The 24,211-nt window shown below is 43.9% G+C and overlaps 1 protein-coding gene across 3 annotated transcripts in view; it reads left to right on the top strand.

Moving 5' to 3' along the window:
• PDE10A (phosphodiesterase 10A) overlaps positions 1-24,211 on the top strand; it is a 384,127-nt gene that overhangs the window by 239,293 nt on the left and 120,623 nt on the right. For all 3 annotated transcript variants that reach the window (XM_040429292.1, XM_040429293.1, XM_040429294.1), the window contains exons 6-7: positions 11,415-11,555; positions 16,535-16,690. In XM_040429292.1, coding sequence (XP_040285226.1) covers positions 11,415-11,555; positions 16,535-16,690 — 297 coding nt within the window. The remainder of the gene's footprint in view (positions 1-11,414; positions 11,556-16,534; positions 16,691-24,211) is intronic.

The following is a 24,211-nucleotide window of genomic DNA, read 5'->3' as shown; positions in this document are numbered from 1 at the left end:
CCTTTCAGAAAAAGACAAGCCCGCTTGCTGGCACAAGCCTTTTAACCTGTAGCCGGCCTCTGGGAGTGGTCCCCCCTCCCTGCTGATCCTGGCAGCTCAAGGACCCACAAAACTCTTTAGGGTTCATAGCTCCAGAACATCACAGGGGGATGGTTCTGGGACCAACAGATCCGCCTGGGTTCCGGCTACAAGTAGAGTCCAAACATGGTACCGTTATTTGGTTTCTGTGGGGAGATATGTATATCTCCCCTCCCTGGCATCCCACCATCAAACTAAGACCATGGGCATGTTCATCGTGGTGGCCACTGGGACCCAAATATGTATCCGGCTGGCGCCTGCGATGGCCGGGCGATTCATAATTCCTTATAAATCGCCGGTTCCATGATGTCTGCTAGATTCGATTGAACTGGGGAATGGCTTAGATCCCCAGCATGGAGGTTTTCCTACAGGATCCGTGCTGTCTGAATGGAGGTGTGAAATGTAACCAAATGTGGCCTGCTAGGAGTTTTTTGCCATCTGGCTGTGGCTTTGAAGCAGGGCCTACTTGTGGAGTTCTCTACCTCTGCTATCTTTCAGCAAATTGTGGTTGTGAGGACATGGCTGACAGTAAATATTAATCAATATTCCTGACAGGCGTTATGCCACTGCTTTCTATCTATCTATCTATCTATCTCATATCTATTTATCTAGAAGAAAAATTCCACGCTGCTCCCAAAAGTTGTTCAATGCAATGTTTCAGTCTTCTTACCAAGACTTTTCTCAAGCCTTATAAAAATACTGGGTGAGAAAAGTCCTGATTAGGGTACCTTCACACTAGCGTTTTTCTTTTCCGGCATAGAGTTCCGTCACAGGGGCTCTATACCAGAAAAGAACTGATCAGGCATATCCCCATGCATTCTGAATGGAGAGCAATCCGTTCAGGATGCATCAGGATGTCTTCAGTTCAGTCGTTTTGACTGATCAGGCAAAAGATAAAACCGCAGCATGCTATGGTTTTATCTCCAGCGAAAAAAACTGAAAACTTGCCGGAATGCCGGCATTTTTCCCCATAGGAATGTATTAGTGCCGGATCCTGCATTCAAAATACCAGAATTCCGGATCAGTCCTTCCAGTCTGCGCATGCGCAGACTGGTAAAAATGTGTAAAAAGATACAAGACGGATCTGTCTGTCCGCATGACAAGCGGAGAGATGGATTCGTTCTTGCAATGTATTTGTGAGATGGATCCGCTTCCGAATGCGTCTCACAAATGCTTTCAGTCACATCCAGATCGGCGGATCCGGCAGGCAGTTCCGACGACGGAACTGCTTGCCGGATCACACTGCCGCAAGTGTGAAATTAGCCTAAGACGACTGAAACGTTGCATTGAACAACTTTTGGGAGCAGCGTGGAATTTTCTGTTCTATTTAGGCGTCTTGCACACGAACGTTGTGCATCTGTTCCATGCATTGGGGACCGAAATTTGTGGTCCCCAATGCACGGGCAACGTCTGTGCGGCGGCCGGGACGGATCAAGAACCATTCAACTTTAATGGGTCCGTGATCCGTCCACACTGCAAAAAAATAGAACAAGTTCTATTTTTTTTGCGGTGCGGAGACACGGACAGAAACACCACAGAAGAGAATGAGTCCGCATGCCTGATGCGGAGTGCACACAGGCCGGTGCCCGTGCAATACGGCCACAGGCACACAATGTTCATGTGCAAGAGGCCTTACTTTGATGCTGGATCTCTTCCACAGCCGCTGGCACATAGTCATTCACATTGCTCCTGCTGTGCCGCTTGTGTTTTATTTTTTTTATTTTTTTATACCTCATATCTATCTATCACCTATCTATCTGTCTGTCTGTTTCTCTATCTAAAATTATGGAAGAAAGGCAGCATTCTGACTTCAGTGAAATTTGTGGATTCCTTTATTTACCCAACACTCAATGCTATTGAGTGTTTGGGTGAATGAAGAAATCCACTTTTTTCTTTTTTACTAGCATTTTATTTATTTTTTTCCATTATTTTTTTTATTTATTTATTTTTTGAAAATTTGCTTTATTAGTATCACCAATGAGAGAAAGAAAAGTACAGACTTTTGGGTACAGTTCAGATACAGTCAGTGATACATCATTTTCATATTTTTTTTTTTTAAACATAAAACATTTCAACAACCCCCCTAAAAGAACCCTCCCTCCTCCCCCCTCCCTGCAGAATCATGAATTTGGTAGTTTGTTAAACTAACAATCTATATATCGCCATTCCTATAGTCGGGTCTACACCTTTGAACAGTTGTCACTTTATTTTATGTCATGTAGTTTCCAAAACTATGCAACCAAGTCTTCCAATGACAGCACTCCCAGCGTACCCTTGAGCGCCTCCAAATTATACCATTCTGTAAATTTAAACGTTTGCATTATGTTTTTTATTTCATCCTGAGTAAAGCTGTTTATAATAAAGATACTCCACCTCTTGAAAAACCATTTGGTCTTTGTTTAGCTCAGCTTCTGTTTTATCAAGGTACATTAAACGTATCATCTGCGCCCTGACCTCCTGTATTTGGGGTACCTCCGTTTTTAGCCAATTTTGCATTAGACAACGCAATGACACCAACAATGCCGCGTCTACTATCGCCTGGGGAGGAGGGTTGACGTCTCCATAAACATGGAAAAGGTATACCTCCGGATCTAGGCTCAGGATGCATCTCAATGTATCTTTAATCCAGCATCCAACATGTTCCCAGAAACGTTGAACCTGCGGACACACCCAAATACAATGTACTAGGTCTGCTTTATCTAAGCCGCACTTCGGACAGGCAATAAGAAAGGCTGTGTTGTCAACCTTTCTGGGAAAATTAAACGCATAGATGGCCGAGTGTATTAACCTTAAATGTGTTTCCCTCCAAATCTCACATGATATTGCTTTACAAACCCTGACCCATCCCTGCAGTATCTGTTCAGCCTCCAAAGTGACATGAAGCCTCCTCTCCCATCTTTTAAAAATAACCTGTGCTGAGGATTTATTACTAGAATCACGCAAGCCTTGATAAATGTGTGAGATGGAAAGTCTGGAGTTTCCACCCCCTAGTGAAAAGACCAGTGAGTTCCCCATACACTCCCCAGTAACATCATATAATCTCTTTCTACAAAACATATAAACCTGTTGGAAGGGAAGAAAATGAGAACCCTCCAAACCATATTTCCCACAGAACTCTGCGAAAGTCAGATATCTTTTATCAGGGATATGGAGGAGATCAAATAGGGTCATGATATTTTTTGCCTTCCATTTTGTGAACATCTTATTTGTGTCCCCTTGTGGGAATTCTGGATGCCTCCACAGGCCCATAACCCTCGATGCCAGAAAAGGTTTCCTTTCTAGTTTGCGTGTTTCCTTCCATGCAACAACTGTGTCACGGATGATGACAGAGTGTTTTAGACAAGGTTCCAGAAGTTGCCTTCTCGTGTGAAGCAAGTTAACTAATGGCCATGGATGAGATAAATGGGTTTCCAGACTATAATTGGAGAAGTGGCTAGTCCCATGAATCCAATCCAGACAATGTCTGAAGAGGCACGCTAGGTTATATATTCTAATATTTGGTATATTTAGGCCGCCTTTATCTCTTGGTAGCATCAGCTTTGGCAGTGCAATGCGGGGCTTTTTCCCTGACCACAAAAATCTGTTAAAGACTGAATGGAGATCCTGAACATCCGCATGCCTAAGGAGTATTGGGACCGTCTGTAGGGGATACAGCAGTTTGGGGAAGCACACCATTTTCAGGATATGACTTCTACCCGTTAATGACAATGGAAGACTTTGCCATCTTGAGAGGTCATCCGCAATAGCTTTAAATAGAGGCGGATAGTTTAAACCATAGAGGGAAGATGCGGATTTCCCAATTTTTATTCCCAGATAAGTGATGTGAGAATTGCTCACCACAATATCCCTGCACGATTCTGGAAGTAAATCTTTTAATTTTGGGGATGTTAACGGCAGTATTACTGATTTATCTAGGTTTATTTTAAAGCCTGAGATTGGACCAAAGGAATCCAGAAGCCGAAGAACTTTCTCAAGGTCTTCAACAGGGTCTGCCATGAATAACAAAATGTCATCGGCAAAAAGGGATGTGAAAACTTCTCTTTGACCCACCTTTATACCCCTAAAGACATCCCCCCCCTCAAGCATGCGGGCTAAAGGTTCGAGCGTCAAGTTGAATAGTAACGGGGAGAGTGGATATCCCTGACGCGTCCCCCTACAGAGTGGAAAAGGGGCTGAGAGGAAACCCGGGATAGCTATGCGGGCAATAGGGGCCGTGTATAGAGCTGAAATAAAAGTTCTGATTGGGCCACTAAAATGCATTCTGTTCAACACCTCATCTAGCCAATCCCACCTAACATTGTCAAATGCCTTCTCCGCGTCGATTGCCATCAGAGACGGCCGCGGAGAAGAGCTGATATTTCCCTGTACCGCATCCAAAACTGTCAGGACTTTTCTAATGTTAGAAACTGCCGATCTGCCTTTAATGAACCCTGACTGAGGCCGTGAAACCAGATCTGGCATGACAAGTGAGAGTCTGTCGGCTATAATTTTTGCTCCTAATTTAAGGTCCACATTTATCAGCGATATTGGGCGATACGAGGCGGGCTGAAGACTATCCTTCCCCGGTTTAGGAATGAGTTTAATATAGGCTAGATTATCTGAAGCAGAAAGCGGACTGCCCGTCAACATACCATTAAATACCGCCGCCAAAGGGCTTTTAAGGTCCTCACCCAACATTTAAAAAAATTCCCCTGTGTAGCCGTCTGGACCAGGAGCTTTATGTAGGTGTAGGCCTTTAATCGTGTGTAATACCTCATCTTCAGATATTGGGGAGTTTAAAACATCCAATTGGCTGTTAGAGAGAGTTGGTAAAGCCACACACCTGGATAAAAAGGATGACAAGGTGGTCTTGGTCCCCGGGTCTTTATACAGGTCTTTATAATAATCCCCCAGGATAGAGGCTATTTTACCAGGGTTGTCGTGCACTACCCCCCCAGCATCTGCCAGTTTCATGATATGGGGTTTCCGCCTGGAGTTTTTAACCAGGTTGGCTAGCAACCTGCCCGACTTGTTACCGCCTCTAAAAAACTTATTGTCCCAACCAGCCATGTCACATCTCATCTTCCTTTCATACCATAACTCATAATTTTCTTTAGCCAGTTGCCAGGCCCTCTTGGTATGTTCAGCCGGGAGGGTCTGATAAGTGGTATAAGCGGTACGCAAGGAGAAGCTGAGATCATGTATCTGTTGTGTGATCTTTCTTTTAAGACCCCTTACATAAGCCAAAATCCTCCCTCTAAGTACAGCTTTGGCAGCGTCCCAAAACAAAGAAGGGTTCGATATGCTGGAGATATTATCCTCTCTGTACTCTAAGTACCAACCCCGGACAATGTCCCTAAAATTGCTATCAGTATACAGATAGGAAGGGAACCTCCAAAGAATGTCTTGACCCTTGAGTTGCTGATCCGACAAAATTAGAGAGATCGGGGTATGGTCTGAGATCACTAGGTCATGAATTTTTGGTTCCATTATCCTAAGCCTCAGGGTATCTGACACTAGAAAATAGTCAATCCTGGACCACGATTCATGCGGGGGAGAGTAGAAAGTAAAGTCCCTGCCGTCCGGATTTGCATATCTCCAGATGTCCAATAAGGCGGTGTCACGCAAAAAGGGTTCTAACACCTTATCATGTATGTGCGTCACCTCAGAGCGGGAAGTCGACCTCTTCCTATCCTCCACCGCATTAACTACAGTGTTAAGGTCTCCGCCAATAATTCGCTTCGGGACCGGATCACCATTTATCTTAATGGCCAAATCAGCAAAAAATTGTTTGTTGTCGTCATTGGGGCCATATATGTTATATAACCTGATTTCCTCCAACCCAACTTTAATGTGGATGACATAGCAGCGGCCTTGATGGTCAGTTTCCGTCCCCAGCAAGCCACAAGCTAGGTTCCTGTGAAGGAGAAACAACACTCCAGCCTTGTGATTCACTGCAGAGGAACCCACCACCGTCCCTACCCATTGCTTCTTCATTCTAAAAAAGTCACTCTCCAGCAAGTGAGTCTCCTGCAGCATAGCAATGTCAGCTTTTAGATGCTTCAGCCGCCTTAAAACCATATTGCGTTTTTGGGGTGAACGCAACCCTTTAACGTTCCATGACACTATCTTCATAATGTGTAAAAAAGACGATATAGCTTCTTATGACAATTTTCAACATATGGCTGAACATTTCTGCATATTCCCCCCCATCCCCCCGCCCCCCCTCAAAACCTTTATAAACAATAAAAACCATAAACATTTGTGAAGCAAGGGAAGACTCAGACCGTTCCCTTCTCAGCTCCTGTGGACTTCACTTTTTTCCCCAGTGACGTCAAGCTCTAGAAACTCCCTTACCACACACAAACAGCTATGTCGTACCTACTTTAGGCTACTTAGCAGTCAGAACCCTGATAAAACATGTAAGGCATGAATTGACACAATAAATGAGAAAAGATTCCCAATACATTACATTCATCCCAGATTTGTATACCGGTATCCGGAATATTCTCAATAGTCCACCACTTTAATTAGATAAGTCCTCAGCGGCTTCTATCTTGTTTCCTCTCTTGTCCCGGCTCCGAAGGGGAGCCACCCGACGCCCTCCCAGCTGCAGGCCGTTGACTCCGTGTGGCTGGATCCAGCTTTCCATCCATGGCTAATTCCGCCTCTTCTGGCGTGGAGAAGGTTGAACTAGAACTTTTAAGGTAGCTGGAAACAGCAAGGCGAATTTTACTCCTCCTCTGTACAATTGGGTGCACAGGGGGGAGAAAGCTTTACGCTTTTTTGTAACCTCCACGGAGTAGTCCCCGAATAAAAGGATTTTTGATCCCCTTACCAAGACTGGTTCCTTGCGGGCTTTAAATGCCTTGAATATTGCGTCCTTGTCAGTGTAGTCCAGATATCTCATGACCACCTGCCTTGGGCGAACATTACTGTGGTCTTTGCCAGTGTGAGATGGCCCCACTCGATGCGCTCGTTCCACCTTGCACAGCCGCGTTATGCCCAAGGCCTGAGGGACTTCAATTTCACATATTTTAACCAGGTCTCCAGGCGGTAAGCTTTCCGGGAGGCCCACAAGACGCAAGTTGTTGCGTCTGGACCTATTCTCAAGGTCCTCCAGCTTATCCCACAGACGTTTATTATCAGCTAAGGCTGTTTGTAGCTTTTGTAGGACCGATTCTGTGGTGTCCTCTATGACCTGGATGCGCCCTTCCACTTCTTCCAGCCTTCCTTCATGCTCCTGGACTACCTCTTGCAGCTGGCGCATTACATTAGACACTGACGCCGCCAGCGTCTCCCTCAGATCCGGGGCCAACTGCGCCGCCACCTCTAGCGCCAGTTCCTTGTAATCGATCCGGTGAGACTGCATGTCAAGGTCTTTTGTCCCCACCTCGTCCTCACTTATATTCGGTGCTTTTGCACTCACCTCCGCTTCAGGCAAGTTCGGCGCCATTTTCGGGGGGGGTTGAGGGGACTGGGATCTCCGGTCTCACGGGAGAGTTCTGTTTGCCTCTGGTTTTCTTGCCCATGCTGGTTAGGAAACGATCCATACGCTTGATGACAGGTCCGCTCGGGTTCCGTTTCCCACTCAGACACCGGCAATATGAACAGTTTTTAACTCAGGTACTGCGGAACTCACACGCTCAACTCCCTCACATGGCTGCGCCGGAACCGGAAGTCCCCCATATTTCTTTCTATTCGTTATTTACTTTTTTTTACTTTGAATGCAGAGAACACATTATCTCCATGTCCCTGCTGTCTCTATATACAGAGCACTGGTAACAGTGACTATTTTCAGGTGTTTTCTGATTATTTAAGAGTTAAGCAGGTCTCCGGGCAAACTTGCTAAGGGAAGCACACTTAGGGCTTATGCACACAAACGTGTGCCAGCCGTTCCGTACATTAGGGGCCGCAATTTTAATGGGTCCATGATTCATCCGCACCGCAAAAAAATAGAACATGTTCTATTTTTTTTTTGCAGTGTGGAGGCACGGAGAGAAACCCCACGGAAGTGCTCAGTAGTTCTTCCATGGGGTTCCGTACCTCTGCTCCACACTGCTCCTTCTGGATTGCGGCCCATTCAAGTGAATGGGTCTGCATCCGTGATATGGTGAGCACAACGTCGGTGCCCATATATTGCAGACGAGCAACGGCCGTCTACATGAGCCCTTAGGCCTCTTTCAGACAGGCGTTGCGGGAAAAGGGGCAGGTGCGTTGCGGGAACACCCGCAATTTTTCCGCACGAGTGCAAAACATTGTAATGCGTTACAGTTCGGGCTTGGGATCGGGGTTGTGTAGATTGTATTATTTTCCCTTATAACATGGTTATAAGGGAAAATAATAGCATTCTGAATACAGAATGCATAGTAAAATAGCGCTGGAGGGGTTAAAAAATAATAATTTAACTCACCTTAGTCCACTTGATCGGGCAGCCCGGCATCTCTTTCTGTCTCCTTTGCTGAACAGGACCTGTGGTGACGTCACTCCGGTCATCACATGATCCATCACCATGGTAAAAAATCATGTAAAAGATCATGTTATGGATCATGTGATGACCGGAGTGACGTCACCACAGGTCCTGTTCAGCAAAGGAGACAGAAGGAGATGCTGGGCTGCGCGATCAAGTGGACTAAGGTGAGTTAAATTGTTTTTTTATTTTTTTTAACCCCTCCAGCGCTATTTTACTATGCATTCTGTATTCAGAATGCTATTATTTACCCTTATAACCATGTTATAAGCGGAAATAATAATGATCAGGTCTCCATCCCGATGGTCTCCTAGCAACCGTGCGTGAAAATCGCACCGCATCCGCACTTGCTTGCGGATGCTTGCGATTTTCACGCAACCCCATTCACTTCTATGGGGCCTGCGTTGCGTGAAAAACGCAGAATATAGAGCATGCTGCGATTTTCACACCACGCACAAGTGATGCATGAAAATCACCGCTCATCTGAACAGCCCCATAGAAATGAATGGGTCGGTATTCAGTGTGGGTGCAATGCGTTCAACTCACGCATCGCATCTGCGCGGAATACTCGCCCGTGTGAAAGGGGCCTCTGAGTTCACACTTCAGTTATTTCCATCAATTATTGTGAGCCAAAACCAGATGCAGGTCAGAAACACAGAACAGGAGGAACGCTTGACGCTGCCTGCACCTAATCATGGGCCACAGCGATGACTTCTCCCCTTGCGTCAAGTGAATAAATGTGACTGTTTATACAGTACTTCAGAATTTGGGGCCCTGTTTTTACTTTCGCCCAGGGCCACATTTTGTCTAAAACCGGCCCTGACGTCAGAATACAAGATGTATACAATTATAGTGCCAGTTCAAAAGCTAGCTTGCAGAACAGGAGGAAACTGCTAAGCACTTTGGGCATACCGCTAGTTCAGATGACATTTTAGTAAAATATATCTACTGTTGGTAGGCACATATTCACCTTCTAAAATGCTTTCTAGAAATTGTAAATAGTTTCATTCTCTGCACTTGTGAAATTGAATAACCTTATTCAAACCCTAAATGTGCAGTTCTTGAAAACACATTATTTTGGTGCAGTTTGCATTTCAATTGTTTTACATTTGTTTAGTAAATCTCTCCCAACTCTTATGCCAGAAGATTTCTGTGTTAGTCTTGATATCCCCTGCGCTGCCAGAGGATGCAGCTAATTTATGACGAGACACGCCTCGCCTTGTATTAGGCGTGTTCACCGGTAGTCCATGCGCCTAAGGCCTCTTGCACACGAACGTTTTATATTTTTTCCGTTTACGTTCCGTTTTTTGCGTTCCGTAGACAGAACCATTAATTTCAATGGATCCACAAAAAACAGAAGGTACTCCGTATGCCTTCTGTTTCCGTATTTCCGTTCAAAGATAGAACATGTCCTATTATTGTCCGCATAACGGACAAGGATAGTACTGTTCTATCAGGGGCCAGATGTTCCGTTCCGCAAAAAACTGAATGCACACGGACATCATCCGTATTTTTTGCGGCCCGCAAACTACTGAAAAAGCCATACAGTCGTGTACAAGAGGCCTAAGGCTGCATGCACACAAACGTAAGGGATCCGTGCCCATGCTGCGGACCCCAAATTGTAGTCCGCAATACACGGGCACAAACTGCGGGCAGCCGCATGCGGATCGCGGACCCATTCACTTCAATGGAGTCCGCGATCCACATCCGACCGTCCGCACCTCTAAAAAGTAGTGCATGCACTACTTTTTTGCTGTGCGGAGGCGCGGCCACAAACACCACGGAAGCACTTCGTAGTGCTTCCGTCGGGTTCCAATCCATGACTACGTTCAAGTGAATGGCTCCGCAATTCGTGATGCGGAATGCACACGGCCGGTGTGTATTGCGGACATGCTGTATGCGGACCACAATACGGCCACGGGGGGCACACGGTCGTGTGCATGTAGCCTAAACAGAAGTCTACTGCAGGTCTGACCGGGCAGGGGAGCACTAAGTAAATTAATAAAAAGTGAAATAATGAAAATAAATTAATAAGTCATAGCTATAGTTTTAGCAGTGTTGTGTGCCTGAGGCCTAAATGAAATGTATATTATGCCCAGAGGTGCTTAAAGTTGTGCTCTGTTCAGACTAGCTTCATGGCTTCTTCATGGCTTCTGCTCATAACTGAGCCTGGACAGCAATGCTGGGTCTGTTTTTAAAGGGAAAATGGAGTTCATTCTGCAGGCGCCATGTTATAGAGCAGGAGATACATAGCTTTGTTGGAAAAAGATTTAGTAAAACTTGTCACTTATTTATGCTAGTTTCACACCCACGGCTGTCCGGAATAGAATGCCGGGAATCGCCAGACAAGAAACGTTGAATGCAGGGTAGCAGCTGGATCTTTGTCAGACCCCGTTATAGTGAATGGGATCTGGCGGGTAGACAGCCGCAGATTTGAGACTAGCCTTATTCCGGTCTTTTATGCACTGGAGTCATGTAGATAGTGCCACTCTGTCAGTTAACCATGCATGACTAAGCATACAGGGAGAGCTGTCAATCACAGAGTAGGAATGCCCATGTTACTCCGATGCATAAAGAAGAAATGACATGTTTTACTGAATCTCTTTTCTCACAAGACTGTACATCAACCTGCTCAGCTTCTCCTGCTCTACAACATGTTGCCTGCAGTTGGCATTGTATTTTGTGGTGATGGGTTACCCTTTAGCCTAAAGGATTGTTACATATTTTCAGTCATTCTGACGGTAAGAATAGCATTGCAGACAGCACTGTTCTTACCATGAAGATTGTGATGGAAAGCCAAGAGCAGGCTAGAAGAATGTTTTGCTGTACATTGAAATATTGTTTTCCATGTCGTTTCTGACTGATAATTTCTTCATTCTTTTTCCAGACCTTATGTGTGTTCACACCTACTGGAACAAAGGGAGGACAGACGCAGCTTACTCCTGCAGGACCAGTTGAATATGGCACCACAGTAGCTGCCCATGTAGCCAAATCTCGGAATACTTTGTTACTAGAAAATATTATAGGGGTAAGTATGTTTCTGTTTTATATTTCTCTTTTAGCACAACAGGTTTGACATGGTGTAGTCTGTCGTTATTTTTCCCTTGATATGTACCATGCACTTATATTTTCAGAGTATTCAACAATTTTATACCAGTCATAGGGGTTGCAATTTAGAACAGTTAAATGTGCGCCAGAAAATCGGTAAAAATGAGGATATATTTGACACAGCTGCTGACCACGCCAACCTTAGTGAAAGCAGTCCCCCCACCCCTCCCCCTTCATTTCTGTATCAAATTTCAAATCGGCAACATCAAAGGAACCAGTTCAGATCAGTTGGTGATGCATCTGTTCAGGTTGTATGTTTTTTGTTTGTTTGTTTTAACATGGAATTTGCTGAATAATATAAAATAATTGGAAAATTCCCGGCCAGTATTTAGCATCAGTGTTTCTATTTTATTTCTTAGATAGCACCAAAATAATTAGCATCATTCACTGTCCTCACTGGGGCTCACAATCTAAATCCTGTGTGGGAGGAAACATTGGGAGAACATACAAATTCCATGCAGATGTTGCCCTTATGTAACGGGGGGCCGAAGGCACACTGGGTCTCCCATCAGCCGCAGACCTGCTGCTTAGCTTCGGGAGCGAGGATCTGTGTTTGACCTCGTTCCCAGGGCGGCTTTGCTAGCTGGGAGGCTCCCTGCTCCTAGGTCTGCCTTGAGCGCCAAGCTGATCACTCGGTGCTCGACTGGTCGGTCTGTCGGTCATGTGACGCTGGCCACGTCACATGACCCTCACTCCCCACTATAAATACAGGCAGCCTGCTTGCCACAGGTTGCCTGTTAATTTAGGTTCCTGGCAGTTGTTGGATACCTGTGTACTTACCTGGTCCTGTTCCCTGACGATCCTTTGCCTGCTCCTCCTGTACTGCGCATCCTTCCTGGTATATTGACCTCTGCTTCCATCTGACTATTCTTTGCGGACTCCTTTGGTACTTCTCGACTCTCCTGGTATTTATGACCCCGGCTTCTCCTGACCTTTCTTTGCTTAGCCCTCTGTACTGCGTTGTCGTCTTGGTTTTGACCCGGTCCGTTCACTATCCGTTATTTGTCTTGTCTGTCCTTCCCGCACGTATACTAAGTTAGGGACTGCCGTTCAGTTGTCCCCTGTCATCAGGACTCGTGAGGCTTGTAGGCAGGGCCAGGGGTAAGGGTGGAGCGCAGTGGTCACTATCCTCCCCCCTGTGTGTGTGTGTACGTGACCGTTACACCTTAGTCGGATTTGGACTCGAAAATGACCTGTTGCTTAAATCACATTTTTATGTTAAACACTATTTATATTTAAAAAAATTATATAATCCTGCATGTTCAACACTGGCCACTGGTTCTAATAATAGGTTACGTTTTCTTTCTGTACAGGTAACTTTTCAGTAGCCATCATTATTATCATTACAGGCAGAATTACATAGTAACATAGTTTGTAAGGCTGAAAAAATACCTGCAAGTTGATCCAGAGGAAGGCAATAAAAAACCCTGTGAGGTAGAAGCCGATTTTCCCCACTTTAGGGGAAAAAAATTCTTCTCGACTCCAATCAGGCAATCAGAATAACTCCCTGGATCAACGACCCATCTCTAGTAACTATAGCCTGTAATATTATTACACTCCAGAAATACATCAGGCCTCTCTAACTGTTTTAGTGAACTCACCATCACCACCTCCTCAGGCAGAGAGTTCCATAGTCTCACTGCTCTTACTGTAAAGAATCCTCTTCTATGTTTGTGTACAAACCTTCTTTCCTCCAGACGCAGAGGATGTCCCCTCGTCACAGTCACAGTCTTGGGGATAAATAGATGATGGGAGAGATCTCTGTACTGACCCCTGATATATTTATACATAGTTATTAGATCTCCCCTTAGTCATCTCTTTTCTAAAGTGAATAACCCTAATTTTTTTGTTGCCCTCCTTTGAACCCTCTCCAGCTCTGCTATGTCTGCCTTGTTCACAGGACCCCAGAACTGTACACAGTACTCCATGTGTGGTCTGACTAGTGATATGTAAAGTAGTAGGACTATGTTCTCATCATATGCATCTATACCTCTTTTGGTGCAACCCATTATCTTATTGGCCTTGGCAGCAGCTGCCTGACACTGGTTTCTATAGTTTAGGCTACTTTCACACGTGGCTTTCTGCTATTGATATCTGGCAGAGGATCTCAATACTGGAGAAAAACGCTTCAGTTTTGTCCCGAGTCATTGTCAATAGGGACAAATTAAATTGAACAGAACGGAATGCTCCAAAATACATTCCTTTCTGTTTGGTTGCGTTCCCATACTGGACAGAAGGGTTTATTTTCCTCAGTGAATACAGTTAGTTTTACTCTTTGGCAGTCTCCAGTTTGACTGCTTTTATTTCAATGCTTCCTCGCTACCCTCCTGTTTTAGTGCTTTAAATGCTTTATTTTTGTCATTAATTGCTTTATTTACAATTATATTTATCCACATAGTTTTTTTTTCTTGTACCTTACCCTTTTATTCCCATAAGGTATGTACTAGGATTTAGGGCTGAAACGATTACTCAATTGAATCGAGTAATTCGACAAAAAAAAATCATTGATGCTAATTTTTTGCATCGATTATTCGTTTGTGTCATCTGACCACGGAGTGTGAGTGAAGCACTTGCTATTATTTACCATTCTGTGGTCACCGGCCGGCCCGGGAGGGGCTTATATGATGGCACTGGGGGAGTGGGGACATGGAGGGGCTGATCTGATGGCACTGGGGGACATGGAGGGGCTAATCTGATGGCACTAAAGGACATGAAGGGGCTGATCTGATGGCACTGGGGGAGTGGGGGACATGAGGGGCTGATCTGATGGCACTGGGGGAGTGGGGGACATGGAGGGGCTGATCTGATGGCACTGGGGGAGTGGGGGACATGAGGGGCTGATCTGATGGCACTGGGGGAGTGGGGGACATGAGGGGCTGATCTGATGGCACTGGGGGAGTGGGGGACATGGAGGGGCTGATCTAATGGCACTGGGGGAGTAGGGGACATGGAGGGGCTGATCTGATGGCACTGGGGGAGTGGGGGACATGGAGGGGATGATCTGATGGCACTGGGGGACATGGAGGGGCTGATCTGATGGCACTGGGGGACGTGGAGGGGCTGATCTGATGGCACTGGGGGACGTGGAGGGGCTGATCTGATGGCACTGGTGGACATGGAGGGGCTGATCTGATGGCACTGGGGGACATGGAGGGGCTCATCTGATGGGAGTGGGGTACATGGAGGGGCTCATCTGATGGGAGTGGGGGACATGGCAATGGATGGCATGGAGCGTCTGATGGCACTGGGGGAGTGGAACTGAAGGCACTGGGGTGGGGGGAGCTGATGGCACTGGGGGGATAGTGGAGCTGATGGCACTGGGGGAACTGATGCACTTAGGCTGATTGCACAGAGGGGAACAAAGGGTGTTGGGGACTGATGGCAGTGAGTCTGATGAGTTTTTATAAAGGAAAACAGTCTATTATATATATATTTTTATTATTAGATTACTTGATTAATCGTAAAAAATAATCGATAGAATACTCGATTACTAAAATAATCGTTTACTGCAGCCCTACTAGGGATCACAACACCAAAATTTTTATTCCATTTCGATACCATAAAAAAGTATTGCAATACTCTACGCCAGGCATGCTCAACCTGCGGCCCTCCAGCTGTTGCAAAACTACAACTCCCAGCATGCCCGAACAGCCCACAGCTATCAGCCTACAGCAGGGCATTGTGGGAGTTGTAGTTTTACAAGCTGAAGGGCCGCAGGTTGATCGTGCCTGCTCTACGCCGTTCAATACTACGTGGAAAAAATAAAAACACAAAAAAAGCTGCCTGCATTCCACATTTTATGAAACGTTCGACCCATAATAGATCAGTCCGATCCTATTTTTGGGGGGACAAGGTGGCAAAAAAATGGCGAATCGTTTATTTTTTTTTCTGTTATGGTGTTCACTGCATAGGAAACATTTTTTAATATTTTAATAGTTCTGACTTTTTCGGACGTGGCAATACCTAATATGTTTATTTTTTTCATTATTTATATATTTGATATGTAAAATTGGGAAATGGGGGGCATTTAAACTTTTAATATTTTGGTATAATATTTTTTTTACTTAATTATTAACCTCCTTAGGGGGCTAGAACCCTTGTCCTATTCAGCCTAATAGAGATCTATTAGTGTGACTTAGATTTTACACTGTCCCTGCTGCCATGTGCTTTGTGCACACAGCAGCAGGGAGCTTACCATGGCAGCCATGGATGGCTTCAGTAACATCCTGGCTGCTATGGTAACCGATCAGGGCCCCGCGATTACACTGCTGGGGCTACGATCGGAAGCTGCCACTGCCACCAATGAACATACTAAGGAGGAGGGGAGGGTACCTTGTGGCCACTGCCACCAATGATTATAATACTGGCGGAGGGGCACACTGCGCCACCAATAAATATAATATTGAGGATGGGGGGGTGCACTGTGCCACCAATGCATATAATTTATCCCTAGATACAAATGTAGGCGGCGGTTGCCGGCCGTATCAAATACCTGCCACTTGGCTTCTATGAAAGGGCACAGCGATTAGCTGAACCGCGCCTATTAACCCCTAGACGCGGTTCAGCTCTGTCACATATAATACCTCCTACTTGGCTGTTAAGCTCTGAGATTTAAATATAAAGAATTAAAGTTTTACTAAATCTTTTTCCACAAAACCATATAACAATCAGGTCAGATCCTTCTGCTCTATAACTTGCTGCCTGTGGTTTGCACTACTTTTAGTGGTGACAGGTTCTTTTTAAAGCGGGTGTGCAGGATTTAATTAAAAAAATGCAACTTTCCTCCAGGGTATAGTTTTGTTTTTAGGGAAAAAAAGCTATGTTTTAAAATCCTTTCAACATACTACTAATCACATGTGTACCAGTAAAGTAACAAATGTGAAACCAACTTTATTTCAGGATGAAAGGTTTCCAAAAGGTACTGGACTGGACTCAGGGACTAGTATCCAGTCTGTTCTTTGCTTACCTATAGTTACTGCAATTGGCGATCTCATTGGGATTCTGGAACTTCATAGGCATTGGGGAAGGGACGGTTTCCGTTTGTGCCACCAACAGGTAGGTATGTTTTGGATAATGCTGGCTGAAATACCTGCATGCAATTGTAATCTGCGCAGATAAGCATCATGACATGCTGTAGTCTTGAAAAATTTGTTGCGGACAATAGTGGAGAGTTAAAAATTTAAATGTGCCAGAAAAAAATGGTGTGCATGCTTTGCACCACGTTTATTAAAAGGGTTTTCCCATGCTTGGATATTGATAGCCCATCCCAGGACAGGTCAGCAATGACGGGTTCAGCGTAATTAATGAAAGTTATTATAGGGGCTCACTCAAATGCAGGTAGGGATAGGTGCTCTTGTCGGATTTGACACACCCAGTCAAAAGAGAATGTGTATAAATAAATATAGATAGATTTATTATAGAATATAGCCTAAAAGAACTCTTAAAACTAGGTAAAACAATGTATCAAAATCAAGTAAAAACAATGTATCTTAATCTATGAGCATAGACTGATATAAATTAAGTGCAGTACACATAAGAATATTCCTGCAGCATATAATGTTCCTGCAACGTAAAATTCAGTATAGATACTTCTGCACCATAAAAGGTGGAAGCATGAAAATGATATCAATTGTTCAAGCCAAAAAAGTGCAGTCCGCATAAGAATATTCCTGTAACATAAAATAAAGACGCACACGTGTGTTTCGAGGGATCCGCACAGTTGGCTCCCCTTTGCAGATGGTTACTTTTAGAATGAAGGTGATTCCTTTTAAGGTATTCCAATTGTTAACATTATATCAACCTATCCTCCGGAGGGCATAGTATAATCCGGATAGGTGTGGAGTAGTTTGTATACGTCTGTACTATTTCACACTTACAGTCCTCTATATGCCAATACTTCTTAGATCGTGTTGTTGGCCGATTGCTGGTGAGATGGTTCACACTGGCTATAGAAAGCAATCAGCTGGTAACAGTGGTGGCTGTTCAATTACAGCATAGTCCCCTTAGGTATATTTATATATATATATATAGACTGTGTAGGATCAGGGCAGCACTCCTTGTAACAAAAAGATGGGTGCCAGCGGTGTGAACACCTTACCAAGGTGTATAGTATAAAACAAGAAAGGACACCGCAGCACATCCGTAGGTGAAAAATAGTGGATCTTTATTCACCCTTGCGACGTTTCAGTCCACTAGGCTTGATAATAGTCCCAGCAAGTGGACTGAAACGTCGCAAGGGTGAATAAAGATCCACTATTTTTCACCTACGGATGTGCTGCGGTGTCCTTTCTTGTTTTATATATATATATATATATATATATATATAAAAACACATATCCCTTTGGAACTTAGGTGATATTATCATATGAAGCCGCTACTGCGTGGCGTCCCACTCAGCAGCCGGTATCTGGTTGTCTATTACCTCCTTCCTGAAGACCATTCCGACCGAGGTAGCTCACCTCCCGGCTGCGCTAAATACAATAGTCCAAGAGCAGTGACTGGCGTCCTACGTGGTTAGGGTTTGGCGTCCAACGTGTTCGATGGATCAGTCTCCGGTACGGTCTTGTCTTTAGTGTGAGGGGGAGGTTCGTATGATGCTTGTCCGACAGAGTGAATCTTCTACTTCTTAGTAGAGTGCTCTTCTAGTACATATCCATGGATAACAAGTCGTGGGTCTAGGGGTGAATAGGTGTAAAACTTCTAACCATACGCGTTTCGGAGTGTTAACTCACTCCTTCCTCAGTGGTTACCTATGTCCCCATACCAAACCCACTTATATAGTCAGCTGAAAAATCGCCTGGATTCCTTGGGCTATCTCAAAACTTCGTACTGGATCGCACCCCGTTCCTTATATATTTCTTGATTGTCTATTTTGGACTGATTCGGCCAAGATAGACAATCAAGAAATATATAACGAACGGGGTGCGATCCAGTATGAAGTATACGTAAAATCCACCATTCAGAAAGGTAGAGACTATTGTATTCTGCATAAAAAATAAGCAGCGTTTATAAATGTAGAACACCCGAAAATTGCGGTATTCTACCACAATCCGAAAATACACAAGGAGGTACAAAATCCACCAGGGAGACCTATTGTGTCGGGTATAGACTGCTTAACTAGCTCCTTGTCGAGATATGTAGACCAACAGTTACAGCCCTATGCACAGGCACTGCCCACATATCTAAAGGACACGAAACATACATTACAAACACTAAGTAAAATTGAATGGAAGAAGGACTATCATTGGTACATTAGATATTAAGTTCCTTTATACAGTTATTGAAAATAATAAAGGCAGTGAAGCCGTCAAACATTTTTTGCGTACGAAAGGGGAGATGCCAGAGACGCAAATACATTTTTTAGGGGAATGTATAATGTTCATTTTACCAAAAAATAATTTTACATATAAACATAAGTTTTACCTACAAATGTGGGGGACCGCGATGGGGACGAGGTTCACACCGGGTTTCGCAAATTTATATGTGGGGTGGTGGGAGCAGCACTACATTCATCCCAATGACGAGCTCCGGTCGTGCCTCGTCCTCTGGTGACGTTTTATAGACTATATTGTTTTTATATGGGAAGGAGGGGAAGAGAGTCTGCAAGAGTTTTTAATTGATATTAATAAAAACGAATTTTATTTGGAATTAACATCCACCTATAGTAAGAAAGAAAGACATTTTTTAGATTTAACTATTTACATAGAAGGGGACAGAATTTGCACAAAAACGTTCAACAAACCGACTGACGCAAACAGTTTTATCTCCATAGAAAGTTGCCACCTACCATGCTGGCTAGAAAATGTCCCAAGAAGTTTCTACGCATTAAAAGAAACTGTACTGAAGAAGCTGAATATGAAAGAGAGGCAAAATGCCTGCAGAATAAATTTTTATATAAAGGCTATGACAAAAAGAAGCTAGAACAACAGAGAATAGAAATAGGCCAATTAAATAGAATAACCCTGCTCGAGGAGGAAAAAACAAAGAACATTGAATCGGTGGAAGAGGAATTCATAATCCCACCGATAATTATACCACATAACTGTCAGACAGCACAATTCAGAAAAAAAATGAAAAAACATTGGGACAACCTAAAAGAGGATAAAATAATTGGTGAATTTATTCCTTCGATACCAAAATTTTTATATTGTAAAGCCAGGAATATCGGCAACCCTTATAGCGCCCACACATACAGTCAGGTCTATAAATATTGAGACGTCGACACAATTCTAACATTTTTGGCTCTATACACCACCACAATGGATTTGAAAAGAAACGAACAAGATGTTCTTTAACTGCAGACTGTCAGCTTTAATTTGAGGGTATTTACATCCAAATCAGGTGAACGGTGTAAGAATTACAACAGTTTGCATATGTGCCTCCCACTTGTTAAGGGACCAAAAGTAATGGGACAGCATAATAATCATAAATCAAACTTCCACTTTTTATTACTTGGTTGCAAATCCATCGCAGTCAATTACAGCCTGAAGTCTGGAACGCATAGACATCACCAGACGCTGGGTTTCATCCCTCGTGATGCTCTGCCAGGCCTCTACTGTAACTGTCTTCAGTTCCTGCTTGTTCTTGGGGCATTTTCCCTTCAGTTTTGTCTTCAGCAAGTGAAATGCATGCTCAATCGGATTCAGGTAAGGTGATTGACTTGGCCATTGCATAACATTCCACTTCCTTCCCTTAAAAAACTGTTTCATTGCTTTTGCAGTATGCTTTGGGTCATTGTCCATCTGCGCTGTGAAGCGCCGTCCAATGAGTTCTGAAGCATTTGGCTGAATATGAGCAGATAATATTGCCCGAAACACTTCAGAATTCATCCTGCTGCTTTTGTCAGCAGTCACATCATCAATAAATACAAGAGAACCAGTTCTATTGGCAGCCATACATGCCCATGCCATAACACTACCACCACCATGCTTCACTGATAAGGTGGTTTGCTTAGGATCATGAGCAGTTCCTTTCCTTCTCCATACTCTTCTCTTCCCATCACTCTGGTACAAGTTGATCTTGGTCTCATCTGTCCATAGGATGTTGTTCCAGAACTGTGAAGTATTTTTAAGATGTCATTTGGCAAACTCTAATCTGGCCTTCCTGTTTTTGAGGCTCACCAATGGTTTACATCTTGTGGTGAACCCTCTGTATTCACCCTTGTGAAGTCTTCTCTTGATTGTTGACTTTGACACACATACACCTACCTCCTGGAGAGTGTTCTTGATCTGGCCATCTGTTGTGAAGGGTGTTTTCTTCACCAGGGAAAGAATTCTTTGGTCATCCACCACAGTTGTTTTCCGTGGTCTTTTGGTGTTGCTGAGCTCACCGGTGTGTTCCTTCTTTTTAAGAATGTTCCAAACAGTTGTTTTGGCCACGTCTAATGTTTTTGCTATCTCTCTGATGGGTTTGTTTTGTTTTTTCAGCTTAATGATGGCTTGCTTCACTAATAGTGACAGCTCTTTGGATCTCATATTGAGAGTTGACAGCAACAGATTCCAAATGCAAATAGCACACTTGAAATGAACTCTGGACCTTTTATCTGCTTATTGTAATTGGGATAATGAGGGAATAACACACACCTGGCCATAGAACAGCTGAGAAGTCAATTGTCCCATTACTTTTGGTCCCTTAACAAGTGGGAGGCACATATGCAAACTGTTGTAATTCCTACACCGTTCACCTGATTTGGATGTAAATACCCTCAAATTAAGGCCTCTTTCACACTTGCGTTGTCCGGATCCGGCGTGTACTCCACTTGCCGGAATTACACGCCGGATCCGGAAAAACGCAAGTGTACTGAAAGCATTTGAAGACGGAACCGTCTTCCAAATGCGTTCAGTGTTACTATGGCACCCAGGACGCTATTAAAGTCCTGGTTGCCATAGTAGTAGTGGGGAGCGGGGGAGCGGTATACTTACAGTCCGTGCGGCTCCCGGGGCGCTCCAGAGTGACGTCAGAGCGCCCCATGCGCATGGATGACGTGATCCATGTGATCACGTGATCCATGCGCTTGGGGCGCCCTGACGTCACTCTGGAGCGCCCGGGGAGCCGCACGGACGGTAAGTACACTGCTCCCCCGCTCCCCGCTACACTTTACCATGGCTGCCAGGACTTTAGCGTCCCGGCAGCCATGGTAACCACTCTGAAAAAGCTAAATGTCGGCTCCGGCAATGCGCCGAAACGACGTTTAGCTTAAGGCCGGATCCGGATCAATGCCTTTCAATGGGCATTAATTCCGCATCCGGCCTTGCGGCAAGTGTTCCGGATTTTTGGCCGGAGCAAAAAGCGCAGCATGCTGCGGTATTTTCTCCGGCCAAAAAACGTTCCGTTCCGGAACTGAAGACATCCTGATGCATCCTGAACGGATTACTCTCCATTCAGAATGCATTAGGATAATCCTGATCAGGATTCTTCCGGCATAGAGCCCCGACGACGGAACTCTATGCCGGAAGACAAGAACGCAAGTGTGAAAGAGCCCTTAAGCTGACAGTCTGCAGATAAAGCAAATCTTGTTCATTTCTTTTCAAATCCATTGTGGTGGTGTATAGAGCCAAAAATTTTAGAATTGTGTTGATGTCCCAAAATTTATGGACCTGACTGTAGATGCATAACAGCAAATTACAACAGAGGTAAAATAGCGAAAAAAGATGAGCAACTATCAGACTTTTACCCATGCAAGAAATGCATGGGGTGTAAAATACTAACGAATAATAAGAGTAGATCGTGTATAGAGAGTATAAAACAATTTATAACTTGTAACACTACGGGAACAATATATACAATTACTTGCCCCTGTAAAAAAAAAATTATGTTGGTCGCACGAAAAGACAACTCAAGAAAAGAATAGGGGAGCACATATACAATATAAAGAAAAAATTTGAAGGACATCCATTGTCACAGCACTACAAAGAAAGACATGGAGGAAAATTCACAGGTTCAAGCTTTTGTGGGGTGCAAATAGTTAGAAGAAATAAGAGGGGGAGATTTTATTAAAGAAATTTCTAAAATAGAAACAAAGTGGATATTTAATATGAATATCTTAATACCAAACGGTTTAAACACTGAAATAGAACGGTTTGCATTTGAGTAAAAATGGTCTTATAGAAACATAGAAACATAGAATGTGTCGGCAGATAAGAACCATTTGGCCCATCTAGTCTGCCCAATATACTGAATACTATGGATAGCCCCCGGCCCTTATCTTATATGAAGGATGGCCTTATGCCTATCCCATGCATGCTTAAACCCCTTCACTGTATTTGCAGCTACTACTTCTGCAGGAAGGCTATTCCATGCATCCACTACCCTCTCAGTAAAGTAATACTTCCTTATATTACTTTTAAACCTTTGCCCCTCTAATTTAAAACTGTGTCCTCTTGTGGTAGTTTTTCTTCTTTTAAATATGCTCTCCTCCTTTACCAAGTTGATTCCCTTTATGTATTTAAAAGTTTCTATCATATCCCCTCTGTCTCTTCTTTCTTCCAAGCTATACATATTAAGGTCCTTTAACCTTTCCTGGTAAGTTTTATCCTGCAATCCATGTACTAGTTTAGTAGCTCTTCTCTGAACTCTCTCTAGAGTATCTATATCCTTCTGGAGATATGGCCTCCAGTACTGCGCACAATACTCCAAGTGAGGTCTCACCAGTGTTCTGTACAGCGGCATAAGCACTTCACTCTTTCTACTGCTTATACCTCTCCCTATACATCCAAGCATTCTGCTGGCATTTCGTGCTGCTCTATTACATTGTCTTCCCACCTTTAAGTCTTCTGAAATAATTACTCCTAAATCCCTTTCCTCAGATACTAAGGTCAGGACTGTGTCAAATATTCTATATTCTGCCCTTGGGTTTTTACGCCCCAGGTGCATTATCTTGCACTTATCCACATTACATTTCAGTTGCCAGAGTTCTGACCATTCTTCTAGTTTTCCTAAATCCTTTTCCATTTGGCGTTTCCCTCCAGGAACATCAACCCTATTACATATCTTTGTGTCATCAGCAAAAAGACAAACCTTACCATCGAGGCCTTTTGCAATATCACTTATGAAGATATTAAACAAAATCGGTCCCAGTACAGATCCCTGTGGAACCCCACTGGTAACATGACCTTTGTTTTGAATGTTCTCCATTGACTACAACCCTCTGTTGTCTGTCACTCAGCCACTGCCTAATCCACTCAACAATATGGGAGTCCATGCTCAATGACTGCAGTTTATTGATAAGTCTTCTATGTGGGACAGTGTCAAAAGCCTTACTAAAATCTAGATATGCGATGTCTACTGCACCTCCACCGTCTATTATTTTATTCACCCAGTCAAAAAAATCTATAAGATTTGTTTGACATGATCTCCCTGAAGTAAACCCATGTTGTTTTTCATCTTGCAATCCATGGGATTTTAGATGTTCCACAATCCTATCCTTTAATAGGGTTTCCATTAATTTGCCTACTATTGATGTCAGACTCACTGGTCTATAGTTGCTCGATTCCTCCCTACTACCTTTCTTGTGAATGGGCACGACATTTGCCAATTTCCAATCTTCCGGGACGACTCCTGTTACTAATGATTGGTTAA

This window comes from Bufo bufo, chromosome 4 (genome assembly GCF_905171765.1).
Source record: "Bufo bufo chromosome 4, aBufBuf1.1, whole genome shotgun sequence".
Classification (NCBI taxonomy): domain Eukaryota; kingdom Metazoa; phylum Chordata; class Amphibia; order Anura; family Bufonidae; genus Bufo; species Bufo bufo.
This window is presented reverse-complemented; position numbering and strand designations above follow the sequence as displayed.